Here is a 14,064-nt window from a genome sequence, read left to right as displayed (position 1 = left end):
TTTACAACTTTCAAGTCGAGTTATAACGAACTCCCAGCACAATAAGGACGGAGTGAGTGAGAGTTACCTGGGTTTGGACGCTGTTCTTTTACCTACTACAGCAGCTGGTTCCCTTGAACGTAGGCCAATCTGTCTATTTTTTCTCTTGTTGTCTGTGTTTTTGGTGTCATACCCAAAAAATCATTGCCAAATCCAATGTCATGAAGCTTCTCCTGTTTTCTTTTAAGAGTTTTAGGTCTTACATTTAAGGCTTTGATCCATTTTGAGTTAATTTTTGTACATGCTGTAAGGTAAGGGCCCAGCTTCAGTCTTTTGCATGTGACTGCCCAATTGCCTCAACACCATTTGTTGAAATGACTCTCCTGTCCCCAGTGAATGGTCTTGGACCCTTGTTGAAAATCATTTGACTCTCCACACAAGAGTTCTCGTCCTGGGCTGTCCATTCTATCCCATTGGTCTGTCTGTCCTTGCGTCAGTACCACACTGTTTTGATTACATTAGCTTTGTAGTATGTTTGAAATCAGGAAGTGTGAGACCTTCTTTTTCAAGATTGTTTTGGCTATTCAGGATCCCTTGAGATTCCATATGAATTTTAGGATCGATTTTTCTATTTCTCAAAAAAAAAATATTACCATTGGGATTTTGACAGAAATGGCAATGAATCTGTAGATCATAACAATATGACGTCTTCCAGTCCGTGGACACAGATGACTGTCCATTTATTTGTCTTCTTTAATTTCTCTCAGCAGTCCTTTGCAGTTTTCAGTGTACAAGTTTTCTCCTCTTAGTTAAGTTTATTCCTAAGTATTTTATTCTCTTTGATGCTATAGTAAATGAAATTGATTTTTTAATTTCCTTTTTGGATTATTCATTGTTCATGTATAGAAATGCTACTGATTTGTGTGTGTTGAATTTTTAGTAATATCAAAAATGCTTATATCTTCATGTAGCATTTTAAAAGAAGATACAAAACTGCATACACAGAATCCCAATTTCATAAACATAAATACCTATGCACACCTATACAATTGTATGTAACCTATAAAGAAAACCCTCCAGAACTGTGTTGAGCATGATGACTTGAGTTTTTTCTTTATGTTTCTGTGTTTTCTAACACAGTGGGCATGTAGTACTTGTATTATCAGGATACCAAAAAATGATAATAATAGATATTCTTTCAAAGGTAAATTTGGTAAGCAAGGAGATGCACCACCCAGCACTCCCTTCAAGGAAAGACTTGGTGCCCAGCTTCAGACAGTATGGTCATAGACTCCACTTCATGGTCTAGGTCAGCTGCAGACAGCCAGCTCACCTGAGGCCATGCCCGGCCCAGGAGGGCCTACATCTGGTAAGAAAGCACAGCAGGGGTATAATCATTTAGCCTGATGAGGGGTGCTCAGACAGGCCACACTTGCTCCAGAGCTCCCTGCCAGGGGAGGCTCTGTCAGCCCTGATCACAGCTCAATGCCTGCTTCTTCCTCTTCCCTCCAATCAGTGGTCACTGATTATGCAAGGGTGGGGACCCCACTACCACCCCAGGTTCACTAGGGCGATGATTCACTAGGACGACTCACAAGACTCAGCATATAGTTGTCCTCAGAGCTATGATTTATCACAGAGAGACGATACACAGCAGAATCAGCACAGGGAAAAGGACGTGTGGCAAAGTCCAGTGGAAACCGGGCGCCAGCTTCCGGCTCCTCTCCCAGCGGAGTCACACAGGACATGCTTCATTCCTCCAACAATGAATGTGAGTTCAAGTGAAATGTTGTCTACCAGCAAAGCTCATTAGAGACTCAGTGCCCAGGGTTTTTATTCAGGACAGGTCACTTATGTATCCCCTGCCTGGCATGTACCAAAATTCAGGACTCCCAGAGGGAAAGCAGAAATTCAGCATAAAATATATTGTTTATAAAAACAGTTGAGTGTTTATAAAAACACTCTTATCAGCTTGGGGGATGGTGGGAACCCCCCTGAAATCCAAGTTCCCAGACACCAGCCCAGGGCTAACCTTGCAAGCAGGTCTTTCTAAGGAGCACAGTCTCAGGTCTTCCGTGTTAACTCTGTTCTGCATGCTGGTAAATGTATTATACCCCAAACCCTGTCTCGGCATCTGCCAACCTGTGACAACAAGTTAATTAAAAATGGCTGCAGATTATGGGAACATTAAATGTATTTGTAGAGCTGGAAGACACCTAACCCATTCCTCCTTCCTGTGGTCATTAAACGAGCTGTAGTCAAGGTTAAATTTTTCTGACAGACCAACGAGGCCAACCTGACCTTCCAGACAGTCAAAGCCAAGTTCGGTCAGAAACAGGAGTTTCAGTCCTGACAGTTATTGGAACCTGAATCAAAATGTGATGCTACATCTGACTCCCCTTTGAGGACTCAGTCTCTGTCCATAGAGACTGGTATGAGAGATCCAATTCTGTTCCCATACTCAAACGACGACCTGATTCTAAAGCTTACATTTTGATTAACACCAAAATGAAACGCAAGTTCTCCATTTGTGCTGGAAACAGCCCTCTGCACCCTGATTTATGTACTTACCAGATAAGAAGAAAAATCAATACACTGGATAAATATGAATAGCGTCGCACAGAGGTTGCATTAAAATATTGATGGAAAGGAGAAAAAAAAACTGTGTCTAAAGAAAACAAAGGGGCTATAGATCAGCCATCTGTTTGCAAGGTTGCTCTTTCACAGAAGGCAAACATTATTTTTGCAGCTTTAGGAAGAAAAGGGAGGTAAAGGGACTTGATTATATTTGATGACCAACGATATGCCAATCCCTGGGCTAGGGGCATGTAGTGGGTTGGACTGTATCCTCCAAAACGATATGCTGAAGTCTTAAACCACTGATACATATGAACATGACCACATTTGGAAATAAGGTCTTTGCAGGTGGACTCAAGTTAAGATGAGTTCATACTGGATTGGGCAAGGGGTCCTAAATCTAACGACTGTATCCTTATAAGGATTGGGAGATATGGACACAGACACACACAAAGAAAATGGCCACGTGACCATGGAGGCAGAGACGGCAGTGATGTACCTACAAACCAAAGAAGGATTTTCAGGAGCCACCAGAAGCGAGGAAGAGGCAAGGGAAGATTCTTTTCCAGAGCCTTCGGAGGGAGCACAACCCTGCAGAAACCTTGATTTCACACTTCTAGCCTCCGGAACTGTAAAGCAATAAGTTTCTGTTGTTCTGAGCTCCACAGTTTGCAATAATGTATTAAGGCAGCCCCAGGAAACATAAAGTGTATTAGATGCTTTATGCCATGAAATCTTCAGCAGTCCTGTGGGGGATGCACTGTCCTCATTCTACAGATAGATAAAGGGAGATGCACAGAGATTAATCGAAGTCTATAGCTAAAAACTGACAGAGCTGGCTAGCTCTGCTTGACTCCAAAGTCTGTGTTCGCCCCACTAGAACACGCTACTTACTGTCCAGGGGGCTGTGTGGCTTTCTAAAACCATTTTTAGTTGCAACCTCGCACATTGTGGTAGAAGTTACTTGTCTGCTTGATGGATGAGAACCAGGAACAGAGACTGGGACAGAATTACAGGCAGGCAGGTGACTGTACGGAAAATGCAAGAACAGACCTCTCTCTCTCTCTCTTTCTCTCTCTCCTCCTCTCCTACTTCATGAAGTAGAACTGCTCAGCTGAGTCAGACCCCCTCACGTCTCTTCCTCTTCTCACCTCCACCTTCTCTGAATCTCCCCCTTGAGACATTGATCGGCGTTGGCCAGTCACATTTAGCAACACTGATACAGGACTGAGTACCTGTATCTAGGAAGAGGACACAGCCAGGACCAGCTCTGCAGACCCCACCATCTGCCCCCCCTTCTCTCTTGAAATCCCTCCTTTCTGATGCCAGGGAGAAGCAAATCCAGGTAGAGATGGCTCCTTGGGGCAGGCCCACTCAACACTCTCACTTGCTTCCTTTCAACCTTCTTCATTTATCCGTGTTGCTAAATTAAGCTCAGTCCTGCTCACCTGGCCTGCCCTAAATGCCTCTACCCTTCAACCTTCCTACTCCATGAAGACGGCTAAAGAGGCATAAGATCTGAAGATGTTGCTTTATGGGAAGGAGGAGGCCCCATAAAATCACTACCACCTTTAGCACCACCATCTTTCATGACCACCACCGCCACCACCACCACCACCGCCACCACCAGCACCACCGCCACCACCACCGCCACCACCACCACCACCACCACCACCACCGCTCTACCTTCATTATCATCACCATCACATGACCATCATCACCATCACTATCCCCAGCAGCAGCAGCACAACCAGCACCATCACCACCATCACCATCGCCATCACCAATGCCACCACCGTCATCCCCACCATGACCACCATCATCACCATCACCAGGATGGTAGCTAACATGTATTGAGCAGACATTAAGCACCAGAGATGGTTCTAAGTGCTGTACGTGCATTAATCTGTTTACTTCCCACACCACTACTACAAAGTGGACACTGTTTTGGTCTATAGTTTACAAATTATAATGCCAAAGTAGAAGTTAAATAAATGGCCCAAGGTCACAGAGCTAGTCTATTGTGGCCCCAGGACTCATATCCAGCAGTCGGGCTAGTAGCCTTCCCGTCACAGCTGCCTCTCCAGGGCTCAGGCTCCTACAAGGGGTCACCAGGGGCTTGTGCCACTGTGAATATTCGGATTCCCACTCTGAGTCTGCAGCGCGCCCTTCTGGAGTGAGGGACTAGCATGGCAAGGCTTTGTAATCCCCGAGTCTCTGGCCAAAAGTCTTCATCATCCCTTCAAAACTACTCTTAACCATCAACATCATGAGAGAACTCTTATCACAGAGCAGTCCTTACTCCCTTTTTTGTCATTCAGACAACACTTTAAACTCAGAATTCTTACATCCATTTCACATGTGCAGAAACCAGCTTTGCTAGAATCTCTTTGCCTGAAACTCTCGATTCAGGTGGAGATATCACAATGAGCTGCCAGGGCTGACTCCGTGTTTGGACACCGTGGGGAACATTCCTGACATCTAGCTAATTCACTGATTCGATGAGTGCAGTGCTGGGAGCTTGAAGGACAAAAGGAAAGAGAGCCAGGCCCTCCTCCAAGGAGCTCACAAGCCCACAGTGGAACGAACAGGCAAGCCAGCGGGTGACACGGTGTGACTGGGTGAGGCTGGGGAAGCCTGGACGACTGGGGCTAAGAAGAGGGGCAGCCCCTCACCTAGCTCAAAGTACAAAGAAGGCTTTTCGTGAGGTGACCCGTCGGCAGAGGAGAGCGTGCCAGGCCAGCAGAGGGCCAGCCAGGCAGAGGAACGGCATGAGCAGGAAGTGGAGGTGGCAAGAGACACAGCCCAGGTCCCAAAGGCCCTACAAGAGCAGGTTAGGAATTTGTGATATCATCCCAAGGGCTTGGGGGGATCACTGCAGGGTTTTAAGCCAGGAAGTAACATGGTCAGATCAGTGTTTTAGGAAGATAAATGTGGAGGATAAACATGGATGCCACAGCCAAGGGAGAAACGATGAGGACGTGACGTAAGGCTGCGGCTGTAGGAAGCCACAGAACACGCAAGGCCAGGGACAGTGGCCCCAGCTGGGCTCAGCTCCACCCCCTACCACACTATGGGAGCATGTGCCGCCCCCTCTCCAAGCTTCAGTTTCCCCATCTGTAATGTGAGCATTAAAATAGTGCCTGTGGTTCCTCAGTAAGTTAAACGGACCTACCATACAACCCAGCAATTCCACTCCTGGGTACATACGCAAAAGAACTGAAAGCACATATTCAAACAACATCCCATACTTGAATGTTCACAGCAGCACTAGTCACACCAGCCACAGAAGGAAAAAGCCCAAGTCTCCATCAACTGACGAATGGATTAAAAAAAATGTGGTACGCCCACCCATTCGATGGAATGTTAGCCACAAAAAGGAAGGAAGCACTGACACACCACAACATAGACAGACTTTGAAAATATTATGCTAAGTGAAAGAAGCCAGTCAGAAAAGGCCAAATACTGTACGCCGCCATTATATGCAATGTCCAGAATAAGCAAATCTATATAGAGAGAAGACAGATTAGTGGTTGCCAGGGGCTGGGGGAGGGGGAGAGAACAGGGGGATGGAGAGTGACCACTTAATGGTAGAGTTTCCTTTTGGGGTGATGGAATGTTCTCTAATGAGACAGTGGTGATGGCTGCACAACACTGAATGTACTAATGAAATAGGGCCCGGTTGGCACCCCCATAGTAGAGGCCTCTCCAAGTGCCCGGGCTCACCTTTCCTTGACCTACCTATAGCGTAACAATAGATCACCCCCCTGCAGCTTGAGCTTGGATGTCCCTTGTCCCACCCAGTTCCGTTTTAGAAAGTTACCCTGAAACTTGTGATTATTACCCTTAGGCTTATTGATCACAATCTCTATGGTCTAGCATTCTTTCCAGGCTCCTTCCATCCTTGTTCCTGGGTTCCTGACTCCACCAGAGAATCACGTGGCCAGAGGGAAGGCTCCATGCAGAGCCTGGAGCCCTCATGTAGCCTCTGGAGGAACACCCAGGTTTTCCCTTAAAACCCCCAGCCGGTGTGAGAATGTGAAGGCAGTTTTTGGAGGTGTTAATCTGCTGCCTCCTCAGACCACCGGTGTTCTCACAATAAACCCTTATTCTACGACCCAGCTCCTGTGTCAGTCTATTGGCTGAGCGGCGCAGGCAGCACAAACCCGACTCGGTTGGCCTCCGGTTTCACTAAATGTCAATAACAGCAAATCTTATGGTTTAGGTACTTTACTGTACACAAAAAATAGTTCCTACTGCACAGGGCTATAGCACACAGAAATCAGCCTGTGATTCTGCGCTGCTATTACCACTATTGGTAGGCTGGGGGACGGGCACACAGAGGAGCGAGCGTTCAGCCAACAGGGTATAGTGACTGAGTCATGGGAAGGACGCAGAGGATGCCAGCGCTGGGGTTGGGGCAGTGGCGAGAATGTCCCTGGATGTCTTGCTTGGGAGGCTGGGGATTAGTGGGGTCTACCACTGCCATGAGAAATGAAGACATCAGAGCAGCTTAGAGCACTAGAAATCAGCCCCCAAGATAACCAAGTTCATTGTTAGTACAGATTTCAAAGAGCCTATTTACCGTCAACTTCACTATCTAAGAATATGGAAAAGGAAGTGGCCCGGTGACCCCAGCTTCCTCAGCCCCTGAGCCCTCACTAACTTTCCTTCTTGTCTCTGGGAAAGAGTCACCCGTTATTACCACCCCTTTAATCATGTATTGGCTGAGAGCACATTCCTTTGACGCGTTCCATTACTGCGCTTACGGAGTGTGATGCTAGATAAAAAGGCCTTGCAAAAGGAATGCTGCAAAAGCTTAAAATCCAACCCGAAGTTGCAAATGCATGTGGAAGAATTTTTTATATAGTTTGACTTCAATTATTTAATGGATATATTCATAGACTCATGGAAAACAAGATGCTAACACATTAGCAATGGTTCTCTCTGGTGGTGGGATAGCGAGGTGATGTTATTTTATTCTGCCGCGCATGTGCACGTATGTGGTGTAGAGTGGGTGTTTCCTCCTAATGTCCACATTGGACATATATTAAATCCCACCACCCCCACTTGACTCCCCCCAAAAAAAACACAGAAAATGTTTGAAGGGGAGCCCACACAGAATGCTTTCCTGGAAGAGATTTCAGGAGTAATTTAGTCGATATCCTCCACTTTGACCTCCAGTTCTAAGAAGCAGAGGGTTGAGTGGTTTGCTGACCCTCATCCCACAGCCCTTGAGGAACAGCTCTGAGGAGACTCTTGTCTTCCCAGCTGAAATTCTGGCAAGAGTGAGGGCTCGAAGGTACTCACAGGTAGAGACAACCACACTCATTAACAGAGCTCTGCTAAGTTACCAATCTAGCGAAGAGGTGGACTGCAGAACAGACTGCACAGTCTGATTTCGTTCCCTGGCGAGCATAGAGCTTCAGGACCTCGGCCAGTTCCTGGAGCCTCTATGGACCTGAGTTTTTTACTCTCCAAAGAGGAAATGAAACTAGATCATCTTTAAAGTCTGGTTCCAGGGTGAAAAATCGTTCTGATGTCAACAAAAATATACCCCGTGTCAAACAGGGAAATATCTCAAGGTCACAGAGTGACAAGGTTTATCAGTTGTCCCAATGTCACAGGATCCCATCCAGCAAAGGGTCCCACCAGCACGCCTGGGGGAGGCTTGGGAATCACAGAGGCAGAGAAGTTGGTCAGGATCCATGGGACGTTTAGGAGTTGCCCAAAGGACAGGTAGGAAAAGCACAGCGTGTGCAAAACCAAAGCGATGTGGAAAACACAGGGACCCAGTAGCACCGGGGGACAGCGGAGCTCAACTTTCCTGAGGGATCCTGAATACTAACCTCAGGGAACAGGCTTCACCCCGCAGGCAATGGGGGGCCCTCCAGAACCGAAAGCCATCAGGTGTGTTTCAGGAAGATCACGAGAGTGAGGATAATGGGCTGGAGGGGAGCAGGACTTGACAGGTACACCTTTGGCCCTGAGTCCAACTCAAAGCCCCATGATTTTGCCAACAGATTTCCTGGAAATCTCTTCCAGGAAAGCATTCTGTATGGGCTCGTCTTCAAACATTTTCTGTGGGTTTTTTTGGTGGGGTCAGGTGGGGGTGGTGGGATTTAATATATGTTCAATGTGGACACATATTGAGCCACTGGGCTCAAGGGCACACATCATAAATACTTGTACTTGAGAAATTCTCATCGTACAGCTCTAGCTACTGAGAAATTATCTTTCTTATTGATTAACCAGAGTTTTTTATATATTAAGGACATTCATTCTTTTTTATGTATGATACAAATATTTTCCCAAGTTTGTCATTTACCTTTCCTAATATTGTTTTTAAATGTAAAGTTTCCAACTATTTTTGTACTCCAATCCATGGTTTTCTTCCATGGCTTTCTTCATATAAGATTAACCTACAGTTTCTTTTTGCAAATTGTTTTATGTATTTCGATTTTAATCTGATGAAGGAATTCATCTTCAGTTTTCTTCCAAAAGATCCAGCCAGTTGCCCCCAAATTTATGAATGATATTCTTTTTCCATCAATTTGAAATACCATTTTATTACACGTACATATGTGTAAATACTCTATTCTGTTCCATTGTTCTGACTTTTCTTGCAGGAGTTGAATATTGCATTACTGTAGCTTTATAATTTTTTTAGTATCTGCTAGGGCGAATCCGCCATCTTCTCTTCATTTTCAAAATCTTCCCTACTAGTTTCATAAATTTATATTTTCAGGTGAAATTTTGATAGATTTGACCACACACACACACCAAAAAAAGATTCCACTAGAATGCTTATTGGAATCGTACTATAAGTGAATTTGGTGACACAGCACCTAGTTTAAATGTCTCTCTCTTGCTTCCCTTCGAGGTCCTGCTCTCCCGTGCGTGGCACGGTGCCCAACCCTCTCGTGGGCACATGCGATTAACACAAGAAACTGCAGAGACGTCTGACAGAATCTGAACGCCAGCACCCAGTGTCCAGCACAGTGCGTGTGGCATTGTTCCCTCTCAAGGAGACTCTGCTCATCCAGGACTCAGAAATGGCAAGACTTCTTGAGACAAAATGGGAAGCAATTTCTCAGGGCCTCCTTTTCCTTGGCTGACATGTGTCAGGTCACGCTTAGGAAAGGAACAAGAATTGAAGGAGACGAGGGGGGTCATTTCCAAGTGCTACAGAATCCCAACTCATGCAATGCATTCCTTGATGTCTTTATTTGGTATTTTTTCACCGCTTGATAAAAATGTCAGTGGAGCCTCTGTCCTCACTGCCGAGCTCCACCTATTCATCCCCGCCTCACTGTCCTAGGATAATGATGTTCTCTTTGCACGTACCCACGTCAGCCCTATCTTAATAGAGCGCACACTGTAACTGGCAAGGGCCTTGCTTCCTCTTTCCGTGCATCTCAGTGGAGCCAGGAGACTGAGCCTGCACCCTGCAGACCTCCGTTCACATCCAACCAACACTCACACTGGCTTGACCTAAAGTCAGGTTTCCAGCTGCATAGTTTAGAACAGCCCTCCTCTATCTTTAAATCTTTCCTTTAAGGTCCAGCGGAATTCTTACCTCCTCCAAGAAGCCTGCTTCCCACACAGCTTTCTTTCCTGTCAGTATCCACAGCACATATGATCCATATTTCACAACCTCACAAATTTAATCACAGGTGTCGTGCATCTTTTGGCTTTTGTGTGTCTCCTTTAGTGTCTCAGTGTGACAGGCGGGATGGTAGGGTGATGGGCGGTCTGAGTCTCTGGGCTGCCCGAGACTCCACTACACCCTAGAATCTTGCATGGGCCTGGCTCACACACTCAGAGCACCCGCGTGGCCCCCGTGGATATTTGACTTGAGACTCTGATACATATATGACATTCATTCGTGATTATCACGGAACACGTACGGAGCGGTGTTGTTTGCACGTCTACAGAACAGTGACGCTGATGACAACAGACGACGCTATTGCACACTTCCAAAACGCCAGCACTGCACTCACTGCTTCTCATGCACCACCCATTCACTCTGACAAGCCCCCGACGAAATTCTCATTTCTCAGCTAGGAAACTGCAGCCTGGGAAGGTAAGTAACAGGCACAGGGTTACATACAGTCCACGGAGAGTCAGGGATTGAAAACCAGGCCTTCAGATCTGAGAGCCAGCTGTCCCCATGACACTGCAGGGCCACCACAAATGGAGGCCATGTCTTCCCATGAGATGGTAACCTCCTGGAAAGTGGCCCGCAGCCCGCGGTCACCTGGCTGCAACCCACTGCTCCGTGTCACGCCTGCACCTGTGGGCTGAAGCCCAGAAGGGCACCTATCCCTGTTTCTGCTGAAGGCAGTGTACGGGCTGGAGGCAGCCCCACGACCTGCGGGCCTGGGCCTGTGGGAAGGCTCATGAATACTGATTAAGTGAATATTCTGACTTTCATTACAATCAAGAGGCCACCAGTCACCTCCTCCACCCAGAGGTAATCACCGCCATTGATGACAACCAGCTCAATCGTGGGGTATTTACCTGTTGGGAGCCTCCGACAAAGTGAGGCCAAGGGTGACACAAGGTGAATCAGACAGGCCGGACCTGCCAGCAGCTCACAGACCAGCCGGGAGAGCTGTCTGCACCTACGTGCCTCACGTCCCCACGACTATCAGCCTGCTATCACCAGAATGATTCAGTTTCCATCTCCTCTGGGTAGGGATTCAGGGCTAGGAGGCAGCGTGGCCCACTGCCCCATAGCACAGCTCCGGAGCCAAATCCTGGTTCGAACCCTCACTAACTGTGCAGAAAAGTGCTCCCACAGCACGGCTGAGCCTGAGGCCCTCTGGGAGGCCTGCTGGGCCTTGGCTGGCACCTGGGAACTTGGATGTCGGAAGGGTGCCCACCATTCCCTGACAAGAGTCACTCACTGAGCTTACACTGCTATGCAAATGATGTGGTTTATGCTAAACACCTGCTTGCCTTCTGGGGGCCTGGAACCCTGGAACGTGCCAGGCAGAGGGGGCCTGTGTGCCCAGCCCCCAACAGAAACCCGGTTCTCGGTCTCTGACAAGCTCTCCTGGTTGTGTTGTCATAAATCAGGAGGAAGAAGCAGGCCCTGCTGACTCACTGGGAGAAGGTTCTGGAAGCCTGCACCTGTGTCCATCTGCCGCTTCCCTCTGTTGATTCACGTCTATGACTGTGTGCTGAGTTCCGTGAGGCCTCCTAGTGAATCCTCTAACGTGGGGGTCGGCTGGTAACCCTGACACACTAGCCATCTGTCCTTGGGCAAATTATTTGACCTAGGTGTGCCTCAGTGTCCCCATCTATGAAATAGGGGTGATTTAAAAATAGAATCTGTCTGCCAAGATTGTAGTGAAGGTGACACGATTCACATATGTCAATTACTTAGAATGCCTGGCACCCAGTAGGTGCTTATGAAATGGGAAGTGTGAATAAACACTTGATGAATGAGTGAATGCATGAACTGTGAGTGAGCAAACTGATGAACAGAACTGGAAAGTACTCGTGGTGAACAGAAGCAGGAGGCCTGCCACACACCGCGGTGTCCAGGGAAGATCAAGACACAACAAGGGCACCAGCGGGCCCATCACCCAACACTGCCGGGCGAGTACGAAGGCAGCTGGACAGAAGCACAGATGGGTGAGCAGGGCCTCAGCCTGTCCAGGCAGTGACCGACCCATCTTGCCCAGATGGAGCGGTCATCCGGGAAACTAAACAGACAGCCTCAGGCCACACTGAAGGACCCCAGACTACCCAGAGCCCCCAGCCTCGGTGAGGGGCTGGGCTGCCAAGGCCAGAGGCAGGCCCCTCCCCCTGGCTCTGAGAACAACAAGAGACCCCATACCACAGCCATAAAAAGACACTCCGGGCATCAGGGGGTGTTCAGGTCAGATATTTTCTCCTACCTTTATCTTTTCTTCTGCTGTTATGGTGAAAAGGGCTTTTAGCTGTGTTCGGTTCTAGAAAAAGAAACATGGAAACGTTTTGGTCAATAGGTTTTGGAATCTGACAAAACAGGGTAACATTTGGTATATTTCCAACCCACTGTGCCTGGAGCTACACTACGTCCTTGACGGCTGGGAGGTCGGCGCTTGCGGGGGGTCTTAAAGTCCCTTCAGGTGGAAAGGTCTGTGGAACTGCGAAGACTCCTTCTCTCTGGAAGGCGTGTGCGAAATCTAACAGCAGTTAGGAAAGGAGGAAAGAGACGGAGGGAAGGGAGGGAGAGAGGAGGGAGGGAGGGTGGAAGGAGGAGGGAAAAAGGGAGGGAGGACGGAGGGAGGAGAGAGGGAGGGAGGGAGGAGGGAGAGAGGAAAAGAGGGAGGGAGGAGGGAGCGAGGGAGGGAGGGAGGCAGGGAACAGACACTGTGCCTTGATTGCCAGTGTTTCTAACGCTGACTCCCTCAGCAGTGACAAGGCAGAAGTCAAAGCTACGAAGTACCTGTGATGGCGTCTGAAAGGTGAGCTGGGCAGGAAGCCTCAGGATCTCTCCACTCCCTATAGATCCGGCTTCGAGTGAGGCTGTGTAGCTGACCACGAAGGAGTCTCCGACTGCTCAGGACAGAAGGCACCAGCGTCACGAGACGGCCTCTGGCACGCAGCCACCCGCCGCCACCCCCAGATACAGCCACACCATGGAAAGGAGGCTGACAGCGCAGCCCACGTCGAGCCTCTCGGATTCCCTTCCCTGTCAGCGGGGACAATAACTGGGCGCCCTCGGTTCTCTCTTGGACGGGGCTGTCAGTGGGTGCACGGAGCCAGGACCCCCTTTCCACCTGTGCGTGTCATACCTGGCAGCCCCACCCCCGTCCAGCATTGCCCGGGACTGGGTGCTCAGTCTCCCAGTGTGGGATGTTCTTAGCTTATATTCTTAGGAAACCTAGACCCTGTTTGTTTTGTTTAGAATCCAGGCTGGATGTTTCCATGTCTTGGCTATTGTGTGTAGTGCTGCAATAAACATAGGGTATCAGATGGACACTTGTGTCATTAGGGAGACCACCTCAGGGATGGTGCAAATGCCTGATCACTGCACTGCACACCTGAAGCTGGAGCTGAACAATAATGAATGCCAACTATTTTATATATATATATATATAGTTACAAGAAGCGGAGTACAGCATTAGGAATAGAGACAGTGGAAACGTAATGGCTGTGTGTGATGTCAGAGGGGTAGTGGATGGGGGAGGGGGGTTATCACTGTGTGAGGGATATAAATGATAAATGTCTAACTACTACATTGTTTTGTACACCTGAAATTAATATTTTTTAAAAATGTTAAAAAAAATAAAAGAATCCAGGCTGGATCTGTTTTTTTTTTCCTCAGCAATCCCATCCACACAACTAAGAAAGTCTTTGTAGGACTTTTGGGCCTTGGTGGCAGACAGTACTAACTGACACTTTGACACCTCCAGGCAGCTGGTTCTGTGTGCACAGCAAGTGGCATCAGACCAGGGCCAGGCGGGGGCAGTGAAGGTCACCTGGGGCTCATGTAGCGTTCCCAACTTC

The 14,064-nt window shown here is 48.0% G+C and overlaps 1 protein-coding gene across 6 annotated transcripts in view; it reads right to left on the bottom strand.

Annotated features, from left to right (window-relative positions):
* Positions 1-14,064, bottom strand: part of EVC2 (EvC ciliary complex subunit 2) — a 96,386-nt gene that overhangs the window by 74,020 nt on the left and 8,302 nt on the right. For 4 of the 6 annotated variants that reach the window (XM_074321171.1, XM_019718017.2, XM_019718018.2 and 1 more), the window contains 2 exons: positions 13,001-13,110; positions 12,468-12,521 (listed from right to left, as the gene is read on the bottom strand). In XM_074321171.1, the coding sequence (XP_074177272.1) occupies positions 12,468-12,521; positions 13,001-13,110 (164 nt within the window). Of the gene's footprint in view, positions 1-67; positions 218-3,055; positions 3,163-12,467; positions 12,522-13,000; positions 13,111-14,064 lie in introns of those variants that run through there. The other 2 variants (XM_074321187.1, XM_074321180.1) reach the window with 2 other exon arrangements.

Source organism: Rhinolophus sinicus, linkage group LG02 (assembly GCF_036562045.2).
Source record: "Rhinolophus sinicus isolate RSC01 linkage group LG02, ASM3656204v1, whole genome shotgun sequence".
NCBI classification, from domain to species: Eukaryota; Metazoa; Chordata; class Mammalia; order Chiroptera; family Rhinolophidae; genus Rhinolophus; species Rhinolophus sinicus.
This window is presented reverse-complemented; position numbering and strand designations above follow the sequence as displayed.